Source organism: Chenopodium album, chromosome 2 (genome assembly GCF_948465745.1).
Source record: "Chenopodium album chromosome 2, dcCheAlbu1.1, whole genome shotgun sequence".
In the NCBI taxonomy this organism is placed as follows: domain Eukaryota; kingdom Viridiplantae; phylum Streptophyta; class Magnoliopsida; order Caryophyllales; family Amaranthaceae; genus Chenopodium; species Chenopodium album.
The window spans coordinates 10232726-10256465 of NC_137835.1; the positions used below are offsets into that span (position 1 = coordinate 10232726).

At 33.1% G+C, this 23740-nt stretch overlaps 3 protein-coding genes across 4 annotated transcripts; 1 reads left to right on the plus strand and 2 right to left on the minus strand.

Annotated features, from left to right (window-relative positions):
- Positions 1–2205: 2205 nt before the first annotated feature.
- On the minus strand, positions 2206–7321 carry LOC145595788 (uncharacterized). The gene is made up of 4 exons (XM_081652212.1): positions 6831–7321; positions 5328–5564; positions 5003–5220; positions 2206–2734 (listed from the first exon to the last, which is right to left on the minus strand). Exons 1-4 carry the CDS (start codon positions 7116–7118, stop codon positions 2554–2556), a joined length of 924 nt encoding a protein of 307 aa, XP_081508338.1. The 5' UTR covers positions 7119–7321; the 3' UTR covers positions 2206–2553.
- Positions 7322–13738: 6417 nt separating this feature from the next.
- On the plus strand, positions 13739–20799 carry LOC145595796 (putative sodium/metabolite cotransporter BASS6, chloroplastic). Its single transcript, XM_081652224.1, has 9 exons — positions 13739–13998; positions 14086–14124; positions 14244–14317; positions 15448–15575; positions 17956–18149; positions 18232–18484; positions 18579–18832; positions 18944–19026; positions 20286–20799. Exons 1-9 carry the CDS (start codon positions 13860–13862, stop codon positions 20346–20348), a joined length of 1227 nt encoding a protein of 408 aa, XP_081508350.1. The 5' UTR covers positions 13739–13859; the 3' UTR covers positions 20349–20799.
- Positions 20800–21124: 325 nt separating this feature from the next.
- LOC145582777 (uncharacterized) lies at positions 21125–23304 on the minus strand. Of its 2 annotated transcripts, none has more exons than XM_081639798.1 (5): positions 23140–23304; positions 22447–22585; positions 22228–22356; positions 22066–22156; positions 21125–21701 (listed from the first exon to the last, which is right to left on the minus strand). In XM_081639798.1, exons 1-5 carry the CDS (start codon positions 23202–23204, stop codon positions 21529–21531), a joined length of 597 nt encoding a protein of 198 aa, XP_081495924.1. In that variant the 5' UTR covers positions 23205–23304; the 3' UTR covers positions 21125–21528. The 2 variants fall into 2 exon arrangements, with proteins under 2 accessions (XP_081495924.1, XP_081495932.1); XM_081639806.1 differs by having other exon boundaries at positions 22447–22524; positions 23140–23261.
- Positions 23305–23740: the final 436 nt, after the last annotated feature.

Consider the following 23740-nt stretch of genomic DNA (forward strand, 5'->3'; position numbering starts at 1 on the left):
TACTACATGGTCAAAGCCAATGCAAGAGGGACAAGTTGAGCGATCAAGGAAGAGATGATCTATAGAAACACGAAGAAGTTGCAACAAAGAGGGTCTCGATGAGGAGTCACGATGTGGTGCTCAGGAGGGAGACCAATCGTATTAGCATTTGGCTTCATTATTAGGCGAGTGTGTAGAATGCATGTCATTTGTGTTTAACGGAAGCGATCGGTGATTTATTGTACATAGGGAAGCAACGTGGAGCTAACCTTGAAGCGCTATAACGAGGGTGTTTGTGGCTTAGGTGGGGGAGCTTGTCATGTGTTGATAGTTTCCCTAATGCCCTGGCACCATAAGTCTCATACGAGGCAACCTCTCTATACCCGTGTGCCTTATTGATGCATGTATTTGTGGTGTAGGTTAGTGTCATTGCGTGTTGTTTCCTTTATTTATTAGCTTATTATGCATACGAGGAAAGGTGACTGGATCGAGCTTTGGGATTAAGGCGGCGCACGGGTGATTTGTGCTTGTCCTGTGACAAAGAGCTATGTTCTGCCTTAAGTTTGCATAAATTAAATGAACATAAGTATGAATAAAATAGTACTTCCTCTGTTTCTTTTCCTTGCAACAGTTTGACTTTTACACTATTCACATATGTTACTTTAACTAGCTTTGGTGATTTATAACTTAGGAAAAATATATTAGTGTGGGATCTTGTTAAACCCGTCTAAATTTATACTTTCATAACATCAAATTTTTATAATTTTACAGATTAGTAATTAAGGATATTAACAATTGAAATAGTGCATTGACCAGCATGAAAAAAGAAGTGTTGCAAATATTAAGAAACAGAGGAACGAAGTACTTATTTAACGGGCTATCCATGACAATTTTGAATACAGTATATAATTGTACATCATATTATAGAAATCTTAGATACTACAGGTCTGATCAAGGCCATCAAGCACTACTTTAATTTTTATATTCACAGTGTCATACATTGTGAAAACCTATACTGTATCTTTTTCGCCGTTATGTTGTGTTTGACATTCCATATAACAAAAAGGATAATATTTTAAAAGGGGTAGGAAACTAGGAATACATATTCAACCATTCTACCCTGGAAAACGTTTCCCAACATCAACAAATCAAGAAAACTAGACAATTTCTATTCACTTTCCAACGGATAGAACTAAAAAGTTGTGTAGTTGGAGCATTTTTTTCTATAACTCAACGTTAGAGCATGTTGTGTCTGATGAATGACATTCTTGTTTAAGTTCGGGTTCAGAATTTTTTTAGTGATGATATGGTTCATGATCCGACCCATTCGAGCATCATGCAAACAAATGAAAGAACAGTACAATTTGCTGTGGCTGCTAAAACTCATTTCTAAGCTCAAGCTGAAGTCTGTCTCCCCCCCCCCCCCCCCCCCCAATTATGGCACGTTTAGGCGTTTTAGCTAACGTGTCTTTAAATTTGTAGCTTATATTGCAGTCTTTAGATTAGAATCATATTGTTCATGTCTTTGTTCTTTCATTTAAATATAAATTCACCATCCTTGAAGTAAATCACTAGATTTATGTTATGATTTGCATATAGTACGTCAATAATATTTGGTGGGTCAATAATAAATGTTCATATCCCCTTGTTTTTTTTTTACCTGTCGCAGAATCTCTTCTATAGCTTTGCTGCTGCCACAAACGGCTACAAATATAACGCTAAGCAGCGCATGATCTGCCTTTGACATGTCATTGCAAAACCAGCAACATGGGAAATGTTCATTTGTAATATACACCAAATCCAAATTATATAACCCAGAAGTATACTTGGTGTTGGTACCATTATATAGTGTTTGTTGTACCAATATACGCACATCGAGCTACACTTGGATCATATACACTGCCTCCCATCCCCACCATCTTTGGATCGAAACACAGGTCTAAGTCAATCAGTGACTCTAATCACACCGCATTTCATGAATGCGATGCCACCTACAATCCTACATCACTAAAAAGTCACATAAGTTGCTTAAAAGGCTAACCAACAAATCATAAAGTAACCCGAGTTTTATTATACAGCCATACAGTCATAAATTCATAATAAACACTAATGTCGTATTTTCTCAGAAAACTTGTATTTTATATATACCTTCTTCCGATAGTAATATTTATATTTGACAACAGGTGAGCAGCTGCAAACAAATATGGGCTCCAAATCTTGGACACGTGATAAAAAATATATAGAATTGATAAGGAGTAGTTGATACAGAAGATAGAAACATGATCAACATGCTGCAACTCCATAGCAGAGAAATGCCGTTATGTACAATATTAGTTTTTGAAGTGCAGCATATGAAGATCAAAACACAAAGACACTGGCAGAACAACAAAGAATACCATCTCCTGCAAAAGAATCTATAACATATAGTGTAGTTGGTCATGTTGTTCAGAGTCTTCTCTTTCGTGACTCTGTCCTCTGTATGTCATCCTCCAGAATCAAATCTCCCTCGACTGTACAATACCAATTACATGCTGGCACATGGAATCTCTCAAACTCTTTGTTAAAATAAGTTAATTACTGCAGAAGCGGCTCATCTTCAATTGGCATTGTCTTGAGCCGTTTCTTTGCAAGAATCGTGCAGATGATTGTGGTAGCAACTGTGGCAGCAAACCCAACAACGTTCATAATAATTTCTTGTGCTGAGAGTGAATGCTTTGTGTCAGATGCATCTGCCAATGTCTTGATCAAGATACCACTGCAAAAACAGAAAGAAATACAATTCTAATCAGGCTCATTCTGCTACTTGTGCATGAACTGACCTGGAATAATAACAATAAAGAAAAGAGGATTCAGGACAAAGAAAAACAGAAGGTCAAAAAAGGCTTAAGATGACATTCACCAAATCACCATAAGCTCATCTGCAAAGCTAGATTAGCAGAGAGTCGAAAGGCTGTACAATTAGAACCTACCTTATCAGTTTCAAAATCCTCTAGATAATTTCTTTCCCTTCACTATGCTTGATATAAATTACTATCATCTCACCACCTCTAATTTTCTATCTCTCCTTCAAGCTTTTCATCAAAATGGTAATTACTGGACCCATTTTATGAGATGACAGTAGTCCTCTTTAACAAACAGGTAAAAGCTGAATTTTATAATTTCTCACAGGAAGACTGGTTATTCTTGAGCATTAATTAATCAGATGTTAAACCAATTACAGAAAGATGAGTCGCTCTCAAGGATTTATCACACACCACATTTACTTGTTTATTTCTTTTATCGATTAATGTGCACGTTGAACCACTAGCTTCTTCTAGACTTACATGATCCCCAATCCTCAAATTCCAGCCTTGAGCAGTCTAGCAAGCTATTATATAATTTTGTCCACATGATTGCTATTCACTAAAGTACACAAGCTATTATATGATTTTGTCCACATGATTGCTATTCACTGAAGTACATAAATGCAACAATGTCTAAGCCCGCAATAAGCATATGCTGAGCCCACAAAAGAGAATGGCGAATTCATGTAAACCTCACGATAAAAAGTACGCTTTTGGACTTGAAGGGCCACATAGCTGGCCACCCTAAAAGGATAAAGCTCGTCAACAATATCTCAATCAGATCATGTGGACATGGAGTAGAGTTTATCTACTGTCCTCTAGAGACTTGTTCAAAAGATGTGAAAAATGACTCTATACAAGTGTTGCCAACAATACATATGTTTGAGCATTCAAACACGTCTCTGAAATACCCTGCAATCTTCCTTTAAAAAGAGAAATGTACCTAGAAAAGAGCAAGCATAACATATTGTTTATGCACCTAAACACATGACTACAAGCCCCTAGATAATCAATGTGTTCCTCCTAAAGTACACCCAACTCACCACTTACCCCCTTAAAATGAGGGCAAAGTAACACCTTGAATATAATCTTACTCATGTCGCACATGGTCAAATCATCTTTTAAGCAACTTGACACAATATAGTGAATCTGTTTACAGTGAAATCAGTTTTCCCAACAAGAATTTGCATATAATTAAGCATTGCGAATGAAAATAACAGGTAACGATCACCATAAAAGGTTTACACATAAAATTACTGCATGACATGAATCATCTATTAGTAGTCAATAAGTTGCAAGTTTATGTCTAAAATGCCACAAGTATCTCGCTCACAAGATGCAGTATTACTAATCAAATTCCTTGGCAGACATCGGTCAAAAAGCCAGATGTGAGTAAGATCAACCATGCCATTTTTTTTAATGAATAGCTTGAGGATTGACTTTTCCATGTATACAGTATACCATCCCAAACACATTTTATACCTTTTTCATTTAAACACATAATAACAGTTACTCCAATCAAATCCGCTGAGATTGGAGCAATATACCATAAGAACTAACTCTAAGTCAAAGGGACTTATACATTTTTATGCTGGCATAAAAAAATGGCAAACCTTCTAATAAATTATCATTGACATCAAAATTAAGCAGACGACTACGCCAGACAGCCACATACTGGCCTGGTATTGGTACCAAAACATTACTCACATTAGGAAGCCATTAATTTGCACTTCTATTCATATGGGTTTAAACCACAATCTAGTGGTCTAAAATTGGTTACTAGAAAGGCTGCCCACATCATGACCTCCCTAAACTGTGACAGCAGAGGCATTGCTATTTCCCCAAATTTTCTGATTTGCTACCATGAATTCATTATCAGAATCTAAATAAGGCTGGAAGCTATTCTAGGGCAAGTTTGTAAGGTGATAAATAATTTTAAAAAAATGCACTAAGGTTTACAATATTTCTATTGAATCATTTATTTGAAAATCCAGTAACTAAAACAAATAGCTAGAAGTCCTGCAAACAGAGACACATAATGACATAATTCATGGAGATGAAGCAGCATACAAAAACATAATACAGTGGAACAAACACGGAAGAATGATTTCCAAGAAAAAGGACCTCTTTATATGACCAAAACAAAGCAACATTCCTAGACAGCCAAAGAAATAACTTACGTGTAGAGTGCAACCAAAACATCAGGCACCATTCCCAGCACTGACCCCAAAATATAAGGCCCATATTTGACATTTGTTGCTACAGCACAGTAATTGTATATGATGTAGGGAAAGGGAGAAATTCTTATCAATGACACAGCACGAAATTGATCAAGCCATTCTCCTTCACCAGCTAGTCTTATGATAGAAGCTCTCTTTGGATACTTTTCCATCCAATTCTGTTCAAGCATGCGAAAGCATTAGCAAATGACATACAAGTGAACAAGACAAGTTCCATTTTTAGGTATATTTTGGATTTATATCCAATGTTACAGCCAACACTTACTTGGATTTTGTGGTAGAAGAGGGAACCAATAAGGTACGGCAGAGAAACACCAATGAACACAGCTGGCATAATTAACAGGAAGCCGAATCCATAACCAAAAGTCATCCCAGCCACCCACATGGAAGGGGATGATGGCAAGAGAATGGTAGGAAACAATGCTACGGAAGTAAAGATTATAAGTGCCAGAATAGGGGTACTGAATGACGTTCTCTCCCAGTTTAGAATAGGAATTATTCCCTGCAGAAAGAAAATATTTATCTTTGTGAGAACATAAGATGCAAGAACTCAAACAATAGGGATGTACAGTTATTTCCACATCAATGATTGAGAACATGCTGCCATGCTACTAGGAAAAACTGAAAAAAAATGTCACCAAGGCTTTTCCTAATTGTAATATTTTTGAAAAATTTTGATCACCAAGTTTTTGCAATTATTGTAAATGTTCAATACATATACAAGAGAATTCTAGTTCAAAAAAAAACTATAGCTAGCCCTTCTTGTTCCATCAAGTTCTTATTTATCCAGCCAGTGGTGATTATGTCTTCCCCCTTCAGCCTTAAACACCAACCAACATGATGGATATTCAAATTCATTCCAAACAATCTATAGCCTCAAGCATGTATCTTGTATCTTATCAACTACTTACTTCCCCTATTGCAAGCCCTGACACTTCACTTCCTAATAAAATTGACGATTCATCAATGTGATCATGGAACAAACAACATTCAATATTGTAGCTATGGTGCTATGCTGCTAATCTGCTATCTATGATTTTAACTTGCACATAATTATTATTCCTTACGTACAAGTCCTAGTCTGAATCTCCTTCCCAGTTTTATACTTCTAAAACCTCTCCCCAAAATCAATCATCATCTTGTTTCATGTTCTTCGGTTTACAGATCAAAAAGTTATGAATAGTCAGTCATACACTAGAATGAGACTAAATCACAAACACTACCCAATATAAATCCACCTCTTTTGTTCATCCATTACCTTTCGAAACCGCCTCTCAGCTATTATTGAGCTGACTAAGTCGCTAAGATTAAATTTGGGTACATATAACCTCATATACTCGGATTCAGGTTGTTTTCTTCCCAGCAATTAAAGAACAAAACTCCAAAGTACGGATATAATTAAACTATGATTACAGCAATAATCAGACCACATATAAAAAGTACGGAGTAATATAATAATCTTAATCACATAAAAGATTATTAAAATTACACCCAGAATTCCCAGAAATGAAAATCTTATCTATAAAAAAAAAGGGGGAAAGAAAAAAGTAAATCAGCTAAATCTTCTGTTGAGCTGACAAATTTAGCAACAAATCGAATCAAATAACAACAATTATAATTATAATATGTATAAATTATGATCAATTCCCCCAAATTGTAAGCAAATTCTTGAATAGAATTCCAATAATCTTATAAAAAAAATACCCAATTTGACATATGAAATAAAAAACCAAATATCAGAGGAAAAAATCAAAGAAAAATCGTATACCTTATCCATTGCAAAAGGTCCAAGCCATTTGATAACAACAAGAGCAAGACCACCCAAAAAAACGAACAATAAGAAAAATTTAATCCATTTACAGATGAAACAACATCGTATTCTGGGTGTTGAAGGTTCCGACAAACAATGATCCTCCACCACTGAATCACCCTCTTCTTCCTCCTCCTCGTACTGAACTAAATTAACGTAAAACTCATCCTTGTCGGAGACTCTTAACGTTGTTAGCTCCGGCACTGCGATGACGTCGCTGTTGTCATCATTGCCGACAAAAGTCATCACCTCTGCCGGCGATCGTCCGGTTAATTCGGTTTCCACTTGTAATCAATTGAGAAATCTCCGATGAATTTGAAACCCTAATTGAGATTGAGATTGGAATTGAATTGGGGAAATAATCAACCGTTGGAAGGATGAAGGAGGAGAGAGAATCAATGAATATTGAGGAAATAATTTTGGGATGAATGAATGAATGAGTTAAACTGTTAAAGTAAATAATTTAGCAAGTTATGCCCCCACCTTTTCTCCCTCTTCTTTTTGTTGCAATTTGCATTTTTGTATATTTGTGAATTTTTTGTGTTTGTTTTTTTCTTTTTTATTATTGAAGAAAAAAAAAAGTGAATTTGTGTTTATTATTAATCAATAATGTTTTTTAATTGATAAAAAGTATAATTTAATGATGTTCAACCTTTTATTTTGAATTTAATTTTTTGGATGTTGAGAGGAGATAATATTCGCATAGGAAATTCCTTTTTAATAGGGGTAAAGGTGAATTAGTCCGAATTTTACTCGAATTTTCACTTTTTTTGGTTAAGGAATTGCTTAGAATTTTATTTTTAAAAAAAAATTAGTGATTTAGTAATTGGCTACCCCTTTCCTTTAAAAAAAAAAAGTAATTTGCTACCCTTTATCATTATTAGATAGTTCTAGAATACTCTTTTGTTATATAGGAGCTAATGATAGATTAATTGGTTGCTTTTTTTGCACTATTTATGTGGAATAAGATTACAATTTTACTGTGTATAATTATGAGTGAATTTATTAAGTTATACTGTATTTGAAATAAAAAAAAAAAAACCCTAGCCTCTCTTTTCTCTCTCTTCTCTCTCTAAAACCCTAGCCTCCATTGTTGAATTTTGAAGGGGCTTCCATCGGATTTACCGGTGAAAAGCCTCAATCGTTGTTTCTTTTGTGCCAAAACTTGCTTTAGGTTTATAATAATTCTTCCTCTTCTATGAGGAATATTTCTCCCTCGAAAGACAGGGTTTTTCTTCCTCTTTAGGAGGATTTGGCTCCTTCAAAAGACCGGGTTTTTCTTCTCTTTTTTGAGGGAGGATTTGCTTTTTTATTTCATGGATTGCTATAGAGTTGTTTCATGGGTAAAATTTTGTGCGGGATTGAAAAAGAGATTAATATTTCGACAACAATCGAACTAATCAAACGGAAATTTTCTGCACGGCTACAACAGATCGATAGACCCCCTCGCCGAAGAAGGCTGTAAATCACAGCGATATGAAAGAGAGTATGAAGAATGTACGATTTGCAACAACGATCATAGCTTTGCTTACAGAATGTTTTTATCTGATTCAATTATTACGTAATTGTTAGATCTAAATCTCTTTGTATTTGTAGATGTCGTATGACTTATTTATGAATCAATTTTATTTCAAAAAAAAAAATTATGAGTGAATTTTATTTGGGGCTGACCTAGATTAAAAGTTGTGAATCTACTAAGGGATAGATGAAATGCAATGGTTTTTATCGAAAACAAAATTCGGATAATCAATTCATCTTTTTTAGTTATAAGCTTAGGTTAATTCATTTTTAGATTGGGTAATTTTGTTTCAAGTTATCATGGTTTTTATGTTAAATTGTAAGGTTTGACATGAGCTTTTAAATTTAAGTCAATACATTCATTGAAGGTAGTTATTTTGTTTATGCTCGACATTGCATGTAATTAGTGGATAGTAGTGTTTTGTTGTGAATTATATAAGAGAAGGTATTTGCCTTAAAAAATATATATACTACGTATATATAAGAGAAGGTATACAATCCGGACTGACGAAGTGCAAATTTTGATATCCTCACTTAGCTGGATAAATTTGTTTGAATTTTTAAAAATAATTTTTTTTATACATATATTTATGTGCTAAAATTTGTTATATATTTAGATAAAATTCCTAATATGAAAAGATAATACTTTATATTTAATTAATTTAAATTGGAAAATCTCATTCGCCAATTTTGTTTACGTGACATTTGAATTATTTAATTATAAAAAATTTTAATAATCTCCTATTTAATTGGTTACTACTAAAATTTATAATCCTACATGGCACACTATGAAAATTAGATCCTATGTGGCTCTCTAAAAACTCGGGAAAAACTCCCCTTTATATATATACTAGTTTTGTGCCCGTGCGATGCCCGGGTTGTTTATTGAATTTTAAGATAAATTTTTAATCTATATGTCAAATTTTAAAACATATCATTGATACAAAATTAGTTAGGAATTTATGTGTTTTTGTGATGATTTAAACTATATAGTAGGCATGTAATGACTAATAATAATAACATTGGTGAAAAACATTTCTTGACCCGTAACCTGAAATAATGACCCTGTCCGAAATGACTCGTGACCCGACTCGATTGACAGGTCTACACACAGTAATAAAATTATATTAGATTGTAAAATATGTTGTTTTAATTGATTAAAATATATTATAAATAATGGATGTGGTGCACTTTGAGCTTATTCCTTTGCTCCAAAAACCCTTTGCTCCAAAAAAAAAATACTATGATACAAAAAATAAATTTATATGATAATTTATGAGTGTTATAATTTTTTTTAATAAAATTATAATTTAATTTGTACGTATGAAATATTGTTACTTTATCGAAAATAAAACTCTAAATTAACAATTTTATCCTAAAATTCTATCCAAATTTGATTGAAAATAGAATTATAAATTAATTTTTTTATCCTACAAATTGAATTCTATATAACTCTATCCTACGTGGCGCGACACTTGGCGAAAAATTGAAAGTCGTTATCTCGTCGCCCGGCTAAAAGTTTAGTTTTATATATTAGTTATATGATATGATATATATATATATTAGATTAGCTGAATGATATATCATATAGCGAATAGAGGATATCATCCGGCCATAATATCATTTAGCTAATAGAGGATATCATCTAGCCAAAGAAGGATATCATAAACACAATTATAATTGATATCATATAGCCAATAGAGGATATCATCCAGCCAGCAGAAATATCATCCAGCCAATAGAGGATATCATATAGCCAATAGAGGTTATCATCCAGCCAATAAAGGATATCATGCTTCATCCAGCCAATAGAGAAAATGATCCAGCTATCAAAATCCGCGTTTTGTCAGTCCAGACTGACGCAATAGTTTGTGATTATATAAACTTCTATGTATTGTATTGTATACTACATATATGTTCTTATATTTTTGAATTTTTTTTAAAAAACTTTTTGCCCATTTATGAATATATACAAACATTTTCTTTATTATTGACACCAGAATACGAGATCACTATTAGTTTAATTAATTAACTCCATTTGTATAATTTCTATCTTTTTGCCTCACAAGCAATAATTAAAAAGTACATCAATTTATCAACTTACATAATATTAGTTAGCTTATTAATTTTCATTCACTATCCATAAATCTTCATAACAAAACTAAATTCAAACCTAAATGTTGTGATGAGTAATTAAAAATGAAGACCGCTTATAATTTTCGAAAATTTTCATTTCAGATTTATAAATACATCATCATATATAACCAAATTTCCAAGAGAAAAACCTTATAATTTTTTTTGCTTCTTTCTATCAATTAAGGACTCAAGGTCATCTATTATGCAGTACATGGTTTAACTAAATTTACATAAACAATTTCAAATTTCATTATCCAAGTATTTTGTGTTCTTAATAATGAAGTAAATACAACAAGTTAACAAACTTTTCATATTTTCACTGCTTTTAGTTTCTTATATAATGTTACGAGTATTAATTTCTATTAAGCATTAGTTGTATCTCTCTTTCTTAAGATGTTTTTAACGGGTAATTGTAATTTGCTTAGAAAATGTTAGAAAGATGCTAATTTGTTTTAAAAAGTTTGTACAACAATCATAATTTATTTTTACAATAAAAATTAGACGGCCTTATATTCTTTATTAACAAAAGTCAAAAAAAATATCAAAACCAGTCTTCGTCAAAAATAAAATCTGTTCTTTCAAAACAAATTTTTTTAAAAAAATCTAAGAATATCCTATTATTCCTATCGTATTTCATTCGAATGAAAATGAATTTCCCAAATTGGCACAATAGAAAAAGAAAAGGAAGAAAACGACGTCGCAAGTAAGTGTTCTATGTCCTATTATTATATGACACGTGGATATAGACTCAGGCATAAGACACGTGTACAGGAAAACGGTGAAGTGGGACCCATGGAAGTGGACCGTCCCTTAAACGGTACGAATTGAAAGATCCAAAATGAACTGTGATTAAGTTGGGTTGACTACTGTCATCCACTACCACGCTCATTATTGATTTTTTGCCCACTAGATATTTTATCCATTTGTACATTTTACATTTTTACATTCCTCCAAATTAAATATAAATTAAATTAAATTAAAAAAAAAAATGATGTGATACATTTTATCCATTTATGCATTTTACATCCCTCCGTATTTGTTGAACTAAAATTGTTTTTATTAAACTAAAATTATTTGTATTGAATTGAATTTTTCTTTTTCTGTGTATTGATTTTCTATTATATATCTTCTTTAAAAATACTGATTTATACTGAATTGAACTCATTTTTACTAAAATGAAACTATTTTTATACGAGTAGAACTAAAATTACTTTAGGTGAAGTGAATAGGTCTAAATAGTAGTAACACTCCTCCATTCTAAAAACATTACAATCGTTTGACTAACATATGTGTCAAAACACAAGTTTATCAAAAAAAAAAAAAAAATGGATATATACAATATACTTTAATCTTTAAGAGATAGTTTCCCTCAAAAAAAAATCTTTAAGAGATAGTGGGAGTAAGTGTTAATACCTTTGTGAAGCACAAGGAGTAATAAAATAGGGTTGTATAAGATTAAAATAAACTTTGTTATGAGGAGTAGAGTATGACTGTAGGCGTAGTAGAAATGCAAGAAACAAAATTGTTAGCTTTAAACTAAGTAATTTTAAAATAAAAAATACTCCTAATAAAAATATATAATAATATAAAACATCACAATCATCTAACTATCCTCACCCCATTTAAAAAATCTTTGTAACAATTATTTATAAATTCAAACTTTTCAAGATCACTATCTTCGACCGTCATCTTTAAATTATGTTATGTTGTCTCAACGAACTTGTTTTTTAATTTAACCGTCCTATTCAACTTCATTACTTTGTATTTGAGTTCAAAAGAATATCTTAGTAATTTTTTCCTATATATAAGCAAGGTTTTTTAGGTACAAATCTGATTGCACCAAACTGCATTTGTAGCTTAATAGGTGTGATATATATACTGTAATAATTTTTCAAAATTTCCATGAGAACATTTGATTTTTAATATTTTCAATTCAACTACGAGTTAGTAAAAATATGAAATTGATGTTATGAAATCAACATAAGTTTTTCCTACGACTTTTAGATGGAAAATAGAGAAAATATTAAGGGATTGATGGAATACTCAATAAGAAAGAGTAACGCTACGTGATGATTGAAACATTTTTCATTGGTGAAATTTGTCAAAAGATAATCAAACCATGGCCTCCTTTTTATTTATAAAAATCTTTGTTTCATAGAATTCTTCTATACTCTATAGCTTCATAATTAAACTTTTGTCATTTTAATTCTTTCATACAAAATATTCATCCCAACCACTAATAGACTTCTAGGACTTATATGTTAGGAATTGGGGAGAGAAGCTCAAGTGAGGTTCCATCTCAAAACCATATGACAACAGGAGTATCCTACTTAGGTATAAACTAATTGTTTTTTGTTTTAATTTTTCCATGTGGGACAACAAACTCACACTTGCAACCTAATACAATATACTTCCTCCGTTCCAATAATAATGTAACAAGTGGACTTTTGCACTATTCATCACTCTTTTTTGCCCATATAATATGATTTATAGACATTAAGCAAAATATAGTCATGTGACATATTCATATATCTGTCTCATAAAATACTTTTACAATACCAACTTTTTTTAATTTTACTTTTAAATTGTTAATTATTATATATATTTAACACATAAAATGTGATTTAAGATGCGTAATTTCATCCTTGTTGGAATATTATTGGAACAGAGAAAGTACGTGTTAAGTATTGGTTGACCAAATATATAATTAGCTTAGAAAATCATCGACCTGTATAGTTATAAAGTACGTATACGTTTTCTAAAAAATAAATTTATACATTCAATAAGGTTAGTTAAAGGGTAAGAATTGAGCTAGTATAATTCCAAATGCACCACCTACTTATTAGTCACGATGAATATGACTTTTGATATCCATACTTGTTAACTATCCGTCAAAATTTTACGGAATATTCATATTTTACTCGAGAATAGAGAAAACATAAGAGAAATTTTACCCCTCATATACTCGAAAAGATTCAAACCCCAAACCATTTAAACTCTATATCTACATAATTAGGATTAAGAGCCTGTTCTCATTTACTAAACTGAATCATTTATGAGAGAAGAAAAATTAAAAAGTAAACTGAATTGAAATTAAATTGAAGAGAACCGACTCTAAGACGGGTGCCTTGCAACCTAAAATCATACACCCCTGCGGCCATGCCACCCTAGTACTCGACTACTCGTACTCCGTAATCCGTATAACAAAGACAGCAACAACCTTTTTCAACTCCACTCAAAACCGAAGATCATCCCAAAAGTTAAAAAAGCATTGGTATAAAAAACAAAAAGAGAAGCTTCTTATTCCTCCAAAATTCAATCTAAACAAAAAAAATGAGCACAACAATTAATAATCTACAACTCCTCCATCTTCGCCACCTTCAATTTCAACGCCATCGTTGCTCATCCTTCTCTCTCTCACTCCCTCGTTCTCTCTCTCTCCTCTCCTCAAAATGCAGTGTTTCTCTTTCAGGTCAAACCCCATTAATTTTTTCCACTTTGATTTTTATATTTTCAACAAAAAATAATTTAATAATGTATGTTGTATTTGATTTTACAGGTCCAAATTCTCTTGCCCTGAACCCCAATATTATGAAATGTAATTGCTTTCTTTCTCTTACTTATATATGTAATTTCAATTTGAAAATTTGAGTTATAGTAGAGTAATTAATTGGTTTTTTTTTTTTTTTTTTTTTTTTTTTTTTTTTTTTTTGATAGGTGGGTGTTCTTGTAATGTGGTGGTTAAATGTGTACCAAAAGATTTTGAATCAGAATCCAATGTTGTTCCTCAGGTTTGTGTTTTCTTTTGATTATTTTAATTTTTAATTATAATTGTTTGCTTAATTAATTAGCTTATTAATCATTAGTTGAATTTATGAGATTCTATTCTTAATTGTATGTAATATTTGTTAAGTATTTTGTCTGGTTTAGGCTGGAAACCAATAATTTCTATGGATATGTATAAATATTGGGATTAATTGTAGGAGGAATAATGTTTTCTGGATTTGTGTTGCTTTTGACTTTGGTTGTGTAATGTACACATATTGCATATCCTTTGGTTTCTGGGTTGTGAACAAATGCGCTGTTGGCGTGAGCTTACGGGTTTTCTAATAGAATTTCAGAGTACAGTATAAAATATTCAAAGAAAAGTGTGCTTTTAAAAATTTATTTAACAGTGTTTCCAAGAAATTAAGCTGTTTTTAAAATCGGTCATCCAGTTTGATGGCTTGAGCTTTTTAGTTTCTTGTTTCATACTTATAATTCTAGGGGAGTAGTAGTATTATTTGTCAATGTCTATACTATAGAATAGTTTGTTGTGGGGCTAATGATTAGGGTTAAGGGAAAGAATTGGACTTTTTTGTTAAATGGTTGAAGCTGAAGAGAACCTGCAAGTATGTAAACTTTGATTAAGATATACTCCGTATTGATTAATGTCCAATGATGTAAAGGAGACACATTGATCAAATAAAGCGTATAATCTGATTGATCATTTTTTGGGAAACATTGCAAGAATTAGGAATCGGTTATGGAGTACAACATTGTAGATAATACTATAAGCGCAGGGTTTTTTTTTTTTTTTTTCAAGGGACCAATTCTGACCTCATAATGCCATTCTGTATACTTCCTTCATTAATGGTTAATTGCAACAAAGAAGTATTTTATATCTCACAAATAATACCCCTTTGTTGCAATTAACCATTAACGGAGGAAGTATTAATGATTTCTCCTGTCATAGAATTGCCAGATGATCATATTGATATCCACATAATGAATGGCTGAACTAGCATCTGGATATTATATAGTGGATGTGGTGTGACCAAATCACACTGCTTCTAGAGATTTGGATTTATCAATGTGAATTTTGATGCGTTTAGAAGGGTGATTATGTAGCTGATTTGTTGCTATTTCTCTTTTGTTCTAGGAGGTTGAGAAGATAGAAGACATTTCCAATATCTTGAGCAAAGCGAATTCTTTTTTGCCTCATGTTGTGCTTGCAAGTACGCTGCTTGCTCTTGCTTATCCTCCTTCTTTTACTTGGTTTACCAACAGGTGGTTGTTTGTCCTGTTTCAAATTTTTATTTGGAGAAGAAAAGTATGTGCTGTGTTTAATAGCCATGTGTCTAAATTTGTTTGTTTGTCTAATTTGGTATCTTTATGTGTTTCTGTTGCCTTTTGAATGCAAGATTCTACTACATATTAAATAGCTCCTGTTTTTTGTGGGTCTGATAGACAGCCTTTCCATTTTCTCTCTTGAACACATTCATAGTGATACCACATCCTGTTTTTCTAGATAAGAGTTTAGACACCTGTGGAATGAGATATCACTTGTTCTTCATATTCTACCTGTAGTAAAACCAAAAGGTTTGCCTGTGTAAATTTTCTTGACAAAAAAAGTTGCCCATAAAACATGTTAATTCATGATTTGACATTGACAGTTCAAATAAGATGCAAAATATGTAAGTTTTGGGACTTTTCAACCTGTTTATTTAATTTGATCACCATGCCTAATTGACTTTAGTAAACCAGTCAAGTTATTCTTAAAGTATAATATGCAAGGTTGACAATTCTGAAGGCTGAAGACTTGAACTACATTCTAGTAACATCCATCCTTTACCCTTGGATCACAATATTGGGTTGGGAACTAGGGATTATTTATGCCCATACTGAATTCTAGTATAAATCATCCTTATTCCATCTTGAAGACTTAGGGGGCTTTTGGTTCAAACAATGGTATGAGTTTGGAATGAGGAATGAAAAAACCTAGGTGGTATGGGGTTGGAACTTGATACTTGATTTCATGTGTTTGGTTTTTATCCAGGTATGACAATTTTCCTTTTAATTTTAAACCTAAATGTATGGGTATGAGTCATACCCACCTCCCCCCTTGGGTTTCAAAAACCCATACCTTGGGGGTTTGAGGTATGGGTTTGAAAAATGAAATTTCTAGAAACAAACACAAGGTATGGGTTCTGGTCATTCCAAACCCATACCTTATACCTAATATGCTTAAACCAAACACCCCGTTAGAGTTCTGCTCACTACTTCTTTGTTTCTTTTCTTTAAAGACAAGCTTTTGTAATGAAAGGTTAAGTGTCCTTCTTGGCATGTGTAACACACTAACACGTGCTATCCTTATTAGTATTATTCGCCTTGTAGCCTCTTCTCCTTTTGTGTATCTAGCTTACTTGCTCCAAACTTGACATAGCACATCAAATAGCTTCAATTTTGGCTTCAAATTTACCGTTAATTGTCCAATGACCACAGGCATAGCAGGTCTCCTTAAGTTGCAAATATATTCACTTGCTAGTTGCTACTGAAACCTTTCAGAGCAAGGCATCTTGAACCAAACGGTTTGTCGGTTCATAATCCTTTACACTTTATAGGCTAGTCAATCGACCATTATTTAACCATGTTTTATATTCTCAACACTTACCCATCTTTTCAATTTCTAATCCTGCTGTGCCAATTTATTTGGGCAAGTCTTCTAAACCCTTGGCAGTTCAAGTCTTCAAAATTGTTTACGGTTTCTGTGATTCACCTTTCAATAAATATTCCACTTCCCAAGCATAGAAGTCCTCCGCTGCTGATATAATTGAGATTATAAACCCTAAATTATCTAATATTTGAATATTATTGGTTGCAATAGTGTTAACCTTCCTTCCACTGTTTTCTACTTGGTGCTTTACAAGAAAATCTTTGCTTCTGATATTGATATGTGATCTTATGTTGCTGAAGTTAGCTTTGTAGTTTGTGGTTTATTTGTTGGGTGCTCCCATAAATGTGATAGAATGTATCCTCTTTTTTTTCCACATTAAAATAACAATAACCAACAAGTTTATACAATCTTACTGATTTTCAAAATTTTCCATTATATTGGAAATTAAAAATGAGAGACTGGGCCCATGTCTCGGTCCAATGATTAAATGGAACAGCTTACTGCTATGGAGTATTTGCATAACTTTAGTTATGAGCATGCATGGCAATAAAATGCAAGTAATCATTAAGTTGGAAAAGTGTATCCATAAGGTAGCAGCTTGGGAACATTACATACAGTCCTGGAGTTGTCTTGGCTGTGAGTTCAGTAATTCTCAATGGTTAGATCTGAAGTTTTTTGCTGTTAATATTCTTTGCCTGTAACTGCTACATACAGTTTAGTCAGATGATGAGTTCACTAGATAAAAAATTTCTCTGCCTGGAACGCTAAATACAGTCTAGTCTGATAATGATTTCACTAGATACAAATTTCTCTACTTGGAACACTAAACCAATCTAGATAAATTATTCTGCTTGGTACACTATAGAGTAAAGACAATCAGTTAGCTACTTAGCTGGTTTATTCTGAAAACTCGATGTGCAAAAATTTTAAATTGTGATTTCACCCACCTATTGACCTATATACTGCTTCATGGTGTTTATTACATTATTATAGGTACTACGCACCTGCACTGGGATTTTTGATGTTTGCAGTGGGTCTAAATTCAAGTGAGAAAGATTTCCTTGAAGCATTTAAAAGACCTGCTGCCATTTTTGCTGGCTATATTGGGCAATTTGTTGTCAAGCCTCTGCTTGGATTTATATTTGGCACTATTGCAGTAACAGTTTTTGGTCTCCCTACTCCTGTTGGTAATAGTCTTCCAGCTTGTTTCTCAATGTATGCTACTTTGTATCATGTTATAGTAACTAATGTTTCAACTGGTACCTACAGGTGCTGGGATCATGTTGACATCTTGTGTCAGCGGGGCCCAACTCTCAAATTATGCAACTTTCTTAACTGACCCTCAAATGGCCCCTTTAAGCATTGTTATGACATCATTGTCTACAGCCTCTGCAACATTTGTGACACCCCTTCTATCACTGCTTCTCATTGGAAAGAGATTACCTGTCGACGTTAAAGGAATGATGGCTAGTATTATGCAGATTGTAGTAGCACCTATTGTAACTGGCTTGCTTCTGAATAGGTGAACCTGACTTCTTTCTTTGTTATTCTTCCATCTGTTTTTCACACCCTTTGTAATGCTATTGTTGGTGATTAGTTCTTATACATTAGTACAGGTTGTTTCCTAAGGTCAGCAAGGCAATACGGCCCTTTCTGCCTCCGCTATCAGTTTTTGTAACATCTCTTTGTGTTGGTGCACCCCTCGCTATCAATATAAATGCTGTTATGTCCCCTTTTGGATTGACCATCCTTCTACTTGTAACTATGTTTCACCTGTCTGCATTTGTTGCTGGTTATGTGATGTCTGGTTTGGTATTTCATAACACACCTGATGCGAAAGCTCTCCAAAGAACACTTTCCTATGAGACAGGTAATGCACTTTCTTCCACTGCTGATTTCTTCTTTATCTTTTCTTTCGACATGTAATACATATTATATGTGTTAAAACTTTTAATCAAACTAACTTAATTTTACCATATAGGCATGCAAAGCAGTCTTCTTGGTCTGGCACTTGCTAATCGGTTTTTTGAGGATCCTGTTGTGGGAGTTCCTCCTGCTATATCTGTAAGTCCAAGTTTTGTCCTGTCACTCATAAACTGGGTTATAGTATACTTTCTGAGATATATACGAAGCAGGTGACTGAATAGTTCTGACACTGAATAGACAAACATGCATGTGACAACCTTGCCTTAAAACTTCACACTGACACTCCTTCCCCCCCCCCCCCCCCCCCCCCCCCCCCCCCCCCGGGTACTTTCTTCTCTTCTTTGAGGATGTATGTTGTTATGCCCTTTGGATTTCATTTATATAATTGCTCTCAATGTGATATCAAATCTTACCTCAGCAGGTTGGTTAGCTCTAGCAATTAAAACTGGGATTATATATTTTGGTGGCTTTCTCAGTTGTTTAAATAAAAAAATAGTGATTCAGCTATAATATCTCCAATATTGTGTGTGTGAAAGAGAAACTTTTATTAAGGTTTCTGTATAACCTTCTATAGCATATTAAAAGAGTCAACACAACTGTCTGAATATGAAGCTTAGTTGTACAACAAAGATGCCATGGAAGGACTCCGTAGAGCAGCTTATTTCCATAGATATAGCCTAAAAACTTATGATCCATTCTGAAATATAATTTGCATCATTGTTCTGTTCACCTGACATACAAGGCTCTTAACGAGAAATGCCTCTTTGAGCCTCCAATTGTCCACTGAATGCTCCCCAAGATCACAATGAGGAGGAAATTTTATGGATAATATCATTATAAGCAGATGTAGTCATGATTACTTATCTATGCTAGAGTTGCAAAAGAAAGCTATTTTAATGGAAAGTCTCTAGCTCTATTCCGCCAGATGTTGTGGATTATGTTTTCATTACTTACCAGTGGTACCAAGCGGCATCTGTAAGGAAAGATTTCTTCCCATATGGGGATGGCCTGATTAAATACGGTGTAGTGGGATTCTAGTGGACTCTAGATTCTACATGGTTTATCCTAATAGAATTCTGAAAAAAGTTTACTAGGATGCAACTATAACTTTAACTATTAGAATAGAAGAGCAAGAGACAAAAATAGTCTTAGAAACAAGGTGTCCTTTAGAGTAAAGGCTACTATGTATGTTCAGATTGCAGTGGTAGATGTAGGAAGGCATCCAGCTTTTTTGTGCATAGTAATTCATTTCTCAAGTTCTATAGTTGATTAAAAAAAACTCATAATTGCTCGTTTACTATTATAATGCTTGAGATGCATAAACTTCAATATATTCCAAAACATCAATTGATTAAGTCTTATGTCTCACACGTACTCACAGTCGTTTTGTTTTGCAGACTGTTATGATGTCTTTGATGGGATTCTCTCTTGTTATGTTGTGGGCTAAGAAGAAGAAGTGATAGATTCAAGAACAAGTGCCATCACAAGTTGTTAAAGAACTGGCGTGTTTGTATCGACATCTGGAATAACTGAATAAGTATACAAGTTTTATGATGAAGACGAAGCCCATGCTGGACCTATTAGTTCAGGGAGAGCTGATGCAGTAGTGCTTCTCTAATTTTGTATATAACATTAGGCATTAGTAACCATGGTTTATGATGATCAGATTGTGGTTGCTAAAAAGTAGGTTTAAATAGCAAAGTGTCTGAAATATTGGTGTCTATACACCTGATAGTGTGTAGGTTTAGGCAGTGGCCTACTGGCCTAGCAGCTAGCCTCCTGTTTGTGCTAACACCTATAACCTATTAACAATTTTATATACCAATCTTCTCACCATTCTGGCTTTTGTATTTTGTTGTAGACATTGCTGATTCTCAAATTAATGTAGCGTATGAAGTATTTTTATTTTTACGTTTGACATAGGCAGCATATGAATTATAGAGTGAGCTAAGTATATGCATTATAATCCAATATGTTCTGTTGTGCTATTTTAATGGAAGTTTTTCTAGTTAAAAATCCGTATTATGTTACTAAATTGCATGAGACAAGAACGTTAGGTATTACAGTATTGAGTTGTACAAATGTTTCCTGTCTGTCCTTGGGATTGGTAATACAGTCTATGTAGAAAAGTTTCTGACACAGAGATTGAAGTTTACCACTGCAATCTGAACATAGTAGCTGGATGAACAAAATAATGTAACAGTGAAAGGAAGTTAAAGAGTGCATCATTTCAACAGCTACAATAAATTTTGGTTATGAAATTCAATCAATCTTTTTTATCACCATCAGCTATAATTCTGTGAAAAAGACATGGTTTAACAGCAATGGTAGCATCTTGTGAAAAGAAGCTAAACTAATATTACAGTTTATAATGCTTGATTGAAAGAAAAATCTCCCAGCGACTTAAAATCTGTAGCTTCATTTCTGATTTGAACAATTCAGCCCTTCTGGTGAACATTCATTCTCGGCTCCATGTGGACATCCATTACATTTTTCTAGTTTCCTGCTTCCTTCACTCCAAAGCATTCATTTGGGCTTTGGCTTTACCGTTCCTTAACTTCCTCAGAAACACCAAAAAATGCAATCTACCCTAAGCAGGGCCATTGACTATCTAATTATCAGCTAGAAGTTTAGGTAGTGCTAGGAGTCCTTTTCTGTGACCAACTGCCCAGATCTTTTGAGATCTTGATCCCTTGGCAGAAGAAAAGGTGGGAGAAATCGAGGCACAGAAAAACCCACCACTACACATAGTAATGCGAATGCTGCAACCAGCCAAGCTTTACAGGGAATGCCCAACATCAGCTCATCACAAACTGTCATAGTTAGGAGATAGGATGAGTAATGGGTGCAAGTTTATGTATCGGGCACATAACAAGCAGAAATAAATGAACTAACAACAGGGGTTAATTTAAGGATGAAACATAGAAGACAGGTAGCACAAGAAGCATAAGAGCAAAATTTATCTGGTCAGTTCACCATTTCACAGAAACTGAAGCATCAAGTCTGGTGAACAAAATAGCTCATTCCAATAGGCATACAATTAGGCAAGAAAACATAATAGCTGCTTATAAATGGATGTACATAAGCTCTAAGCATCCTAAACATATATATATAAGCATGATTTAGTCCATGATAATAAATTGTTCTTTCCGAATCCAAGACAAGAAAGCAGCATACCTATATTGAACAAGATATTCTCCCTTTCCTGAACACCAGGTATTGCAACAAATCCCTCAGGCTCCACTGTAATCAGAACATACAATCCACCCTGTCCATAACCCACAATCAAAAATAGTAAACCATGAGATCACCATCAATATACAATGAACATACACACACCTGACGATTGATCTCATCAAGGTCCTCCGCCTTGAAAATCAATTTCTCAGTGTTGAGCAATTTCCTTAGCCTGTTCAATCCAACATCAGAAACACCTCTCTTCAACTGTAAAGAAAACATAGCCGGTGTCTGTAGCACAAACAACACCCATCAATAATCTCGAAATCAACTATATCCCACAGATAACTACACAAGTTAATCATGTTATAAATTACATACAGTAGCTGGATATGAGATCTTCACTTCATACCAAGTATCAGGTTTCAACCCTCGAAGCAAATAATAGCGCGATCCCATCTGAAATGGTAAACTTTCCTTAAACAATTCCTTCCCAACAATCAACTCCTTTTCATCAACTCTGTGTCATATCATTGTTTTATATCTCAGACATCAAATTCACCCAAAAAGTGAAAATAAAAAGAACATAATCAGAAACATATCCAAAGTAGCTTGCACTAAAATTACAATGGATAGTCCAGATTAATACACCATTATAGTATTCTAGGGTGAAAATTATTGACATTTCAAATAATCCCAATTTAGCAAAAAGTATGACGAATTTATGGGGTTACTTTTTCTTGATTATTAATGGTGATAATCTTCCCAATAATGCAAGAAATTAAACAAAGTTACAAATCTAATTTTTTGGGTGAATAATTCACAGTATGTATAAATTTCATTCTAGCAACAGTAGATTAAGATATATTTACAAGCGAATAAATGATTAAATATGGAGCAAACGAAATAATTGTATTCAAAAAACAAATTAACAATAATTAGGATTAGAAGGAAAATTAATAATGCTAATACTAAACACAATTTACAGTAAAATTATTTGAATGCAGCAAGATGGAATTTTTATAGTTGGAAACTAAAAAAGGATGAAACTTGAGTTGAAGAAAGAAGACTGACCCGTTTCCATAGGTGAAAGTTGAGAAAAAGAAGAGAGAGATACCAAGAATGTTGAGAATCGACATCAATTTAACCTGTGTTTCTTCCTCAAATGCTCTTATAAGAGTCAATTGCGGTTTTTGGTACTAGGAAATCTAGGAATATAGTAGAGTATAATTGTGTTTAATTCTTCCTCAAATGCTCTTAAAATTGAAAAACTAACAAGAATGAGGACTTTTTTTTTTTTTTAAAAAAAAAAAAAAAAAGAAAAAGAAAAAAAAAATAGAATGAAAGATGAAAACAATTAAACAAATGAGCCCAAATATAGAATTTTGTTTTGAGAAAGATCAAAGAACAAAACCTCTAGATTAAGGCTCGTTCTTTTGAATCGAAATTTGCTAAACTAAATTGTAATTTGCTTAATTGAATTAATAAGGTTTGAAGTAGAAAAAAACAAGAGCTAAGTTGAATTTAATGAGTCGTAAGAATAACAATATAGACAGGATTTAATCTCAAGTTTTGGATAATAGCCTAACATTTTAACCAAAATATTTGACAATTGATATCCATTTATATTGCTAATTTGAGATTGAGGCATTGAAATTTAAAATTGTTTAGACTT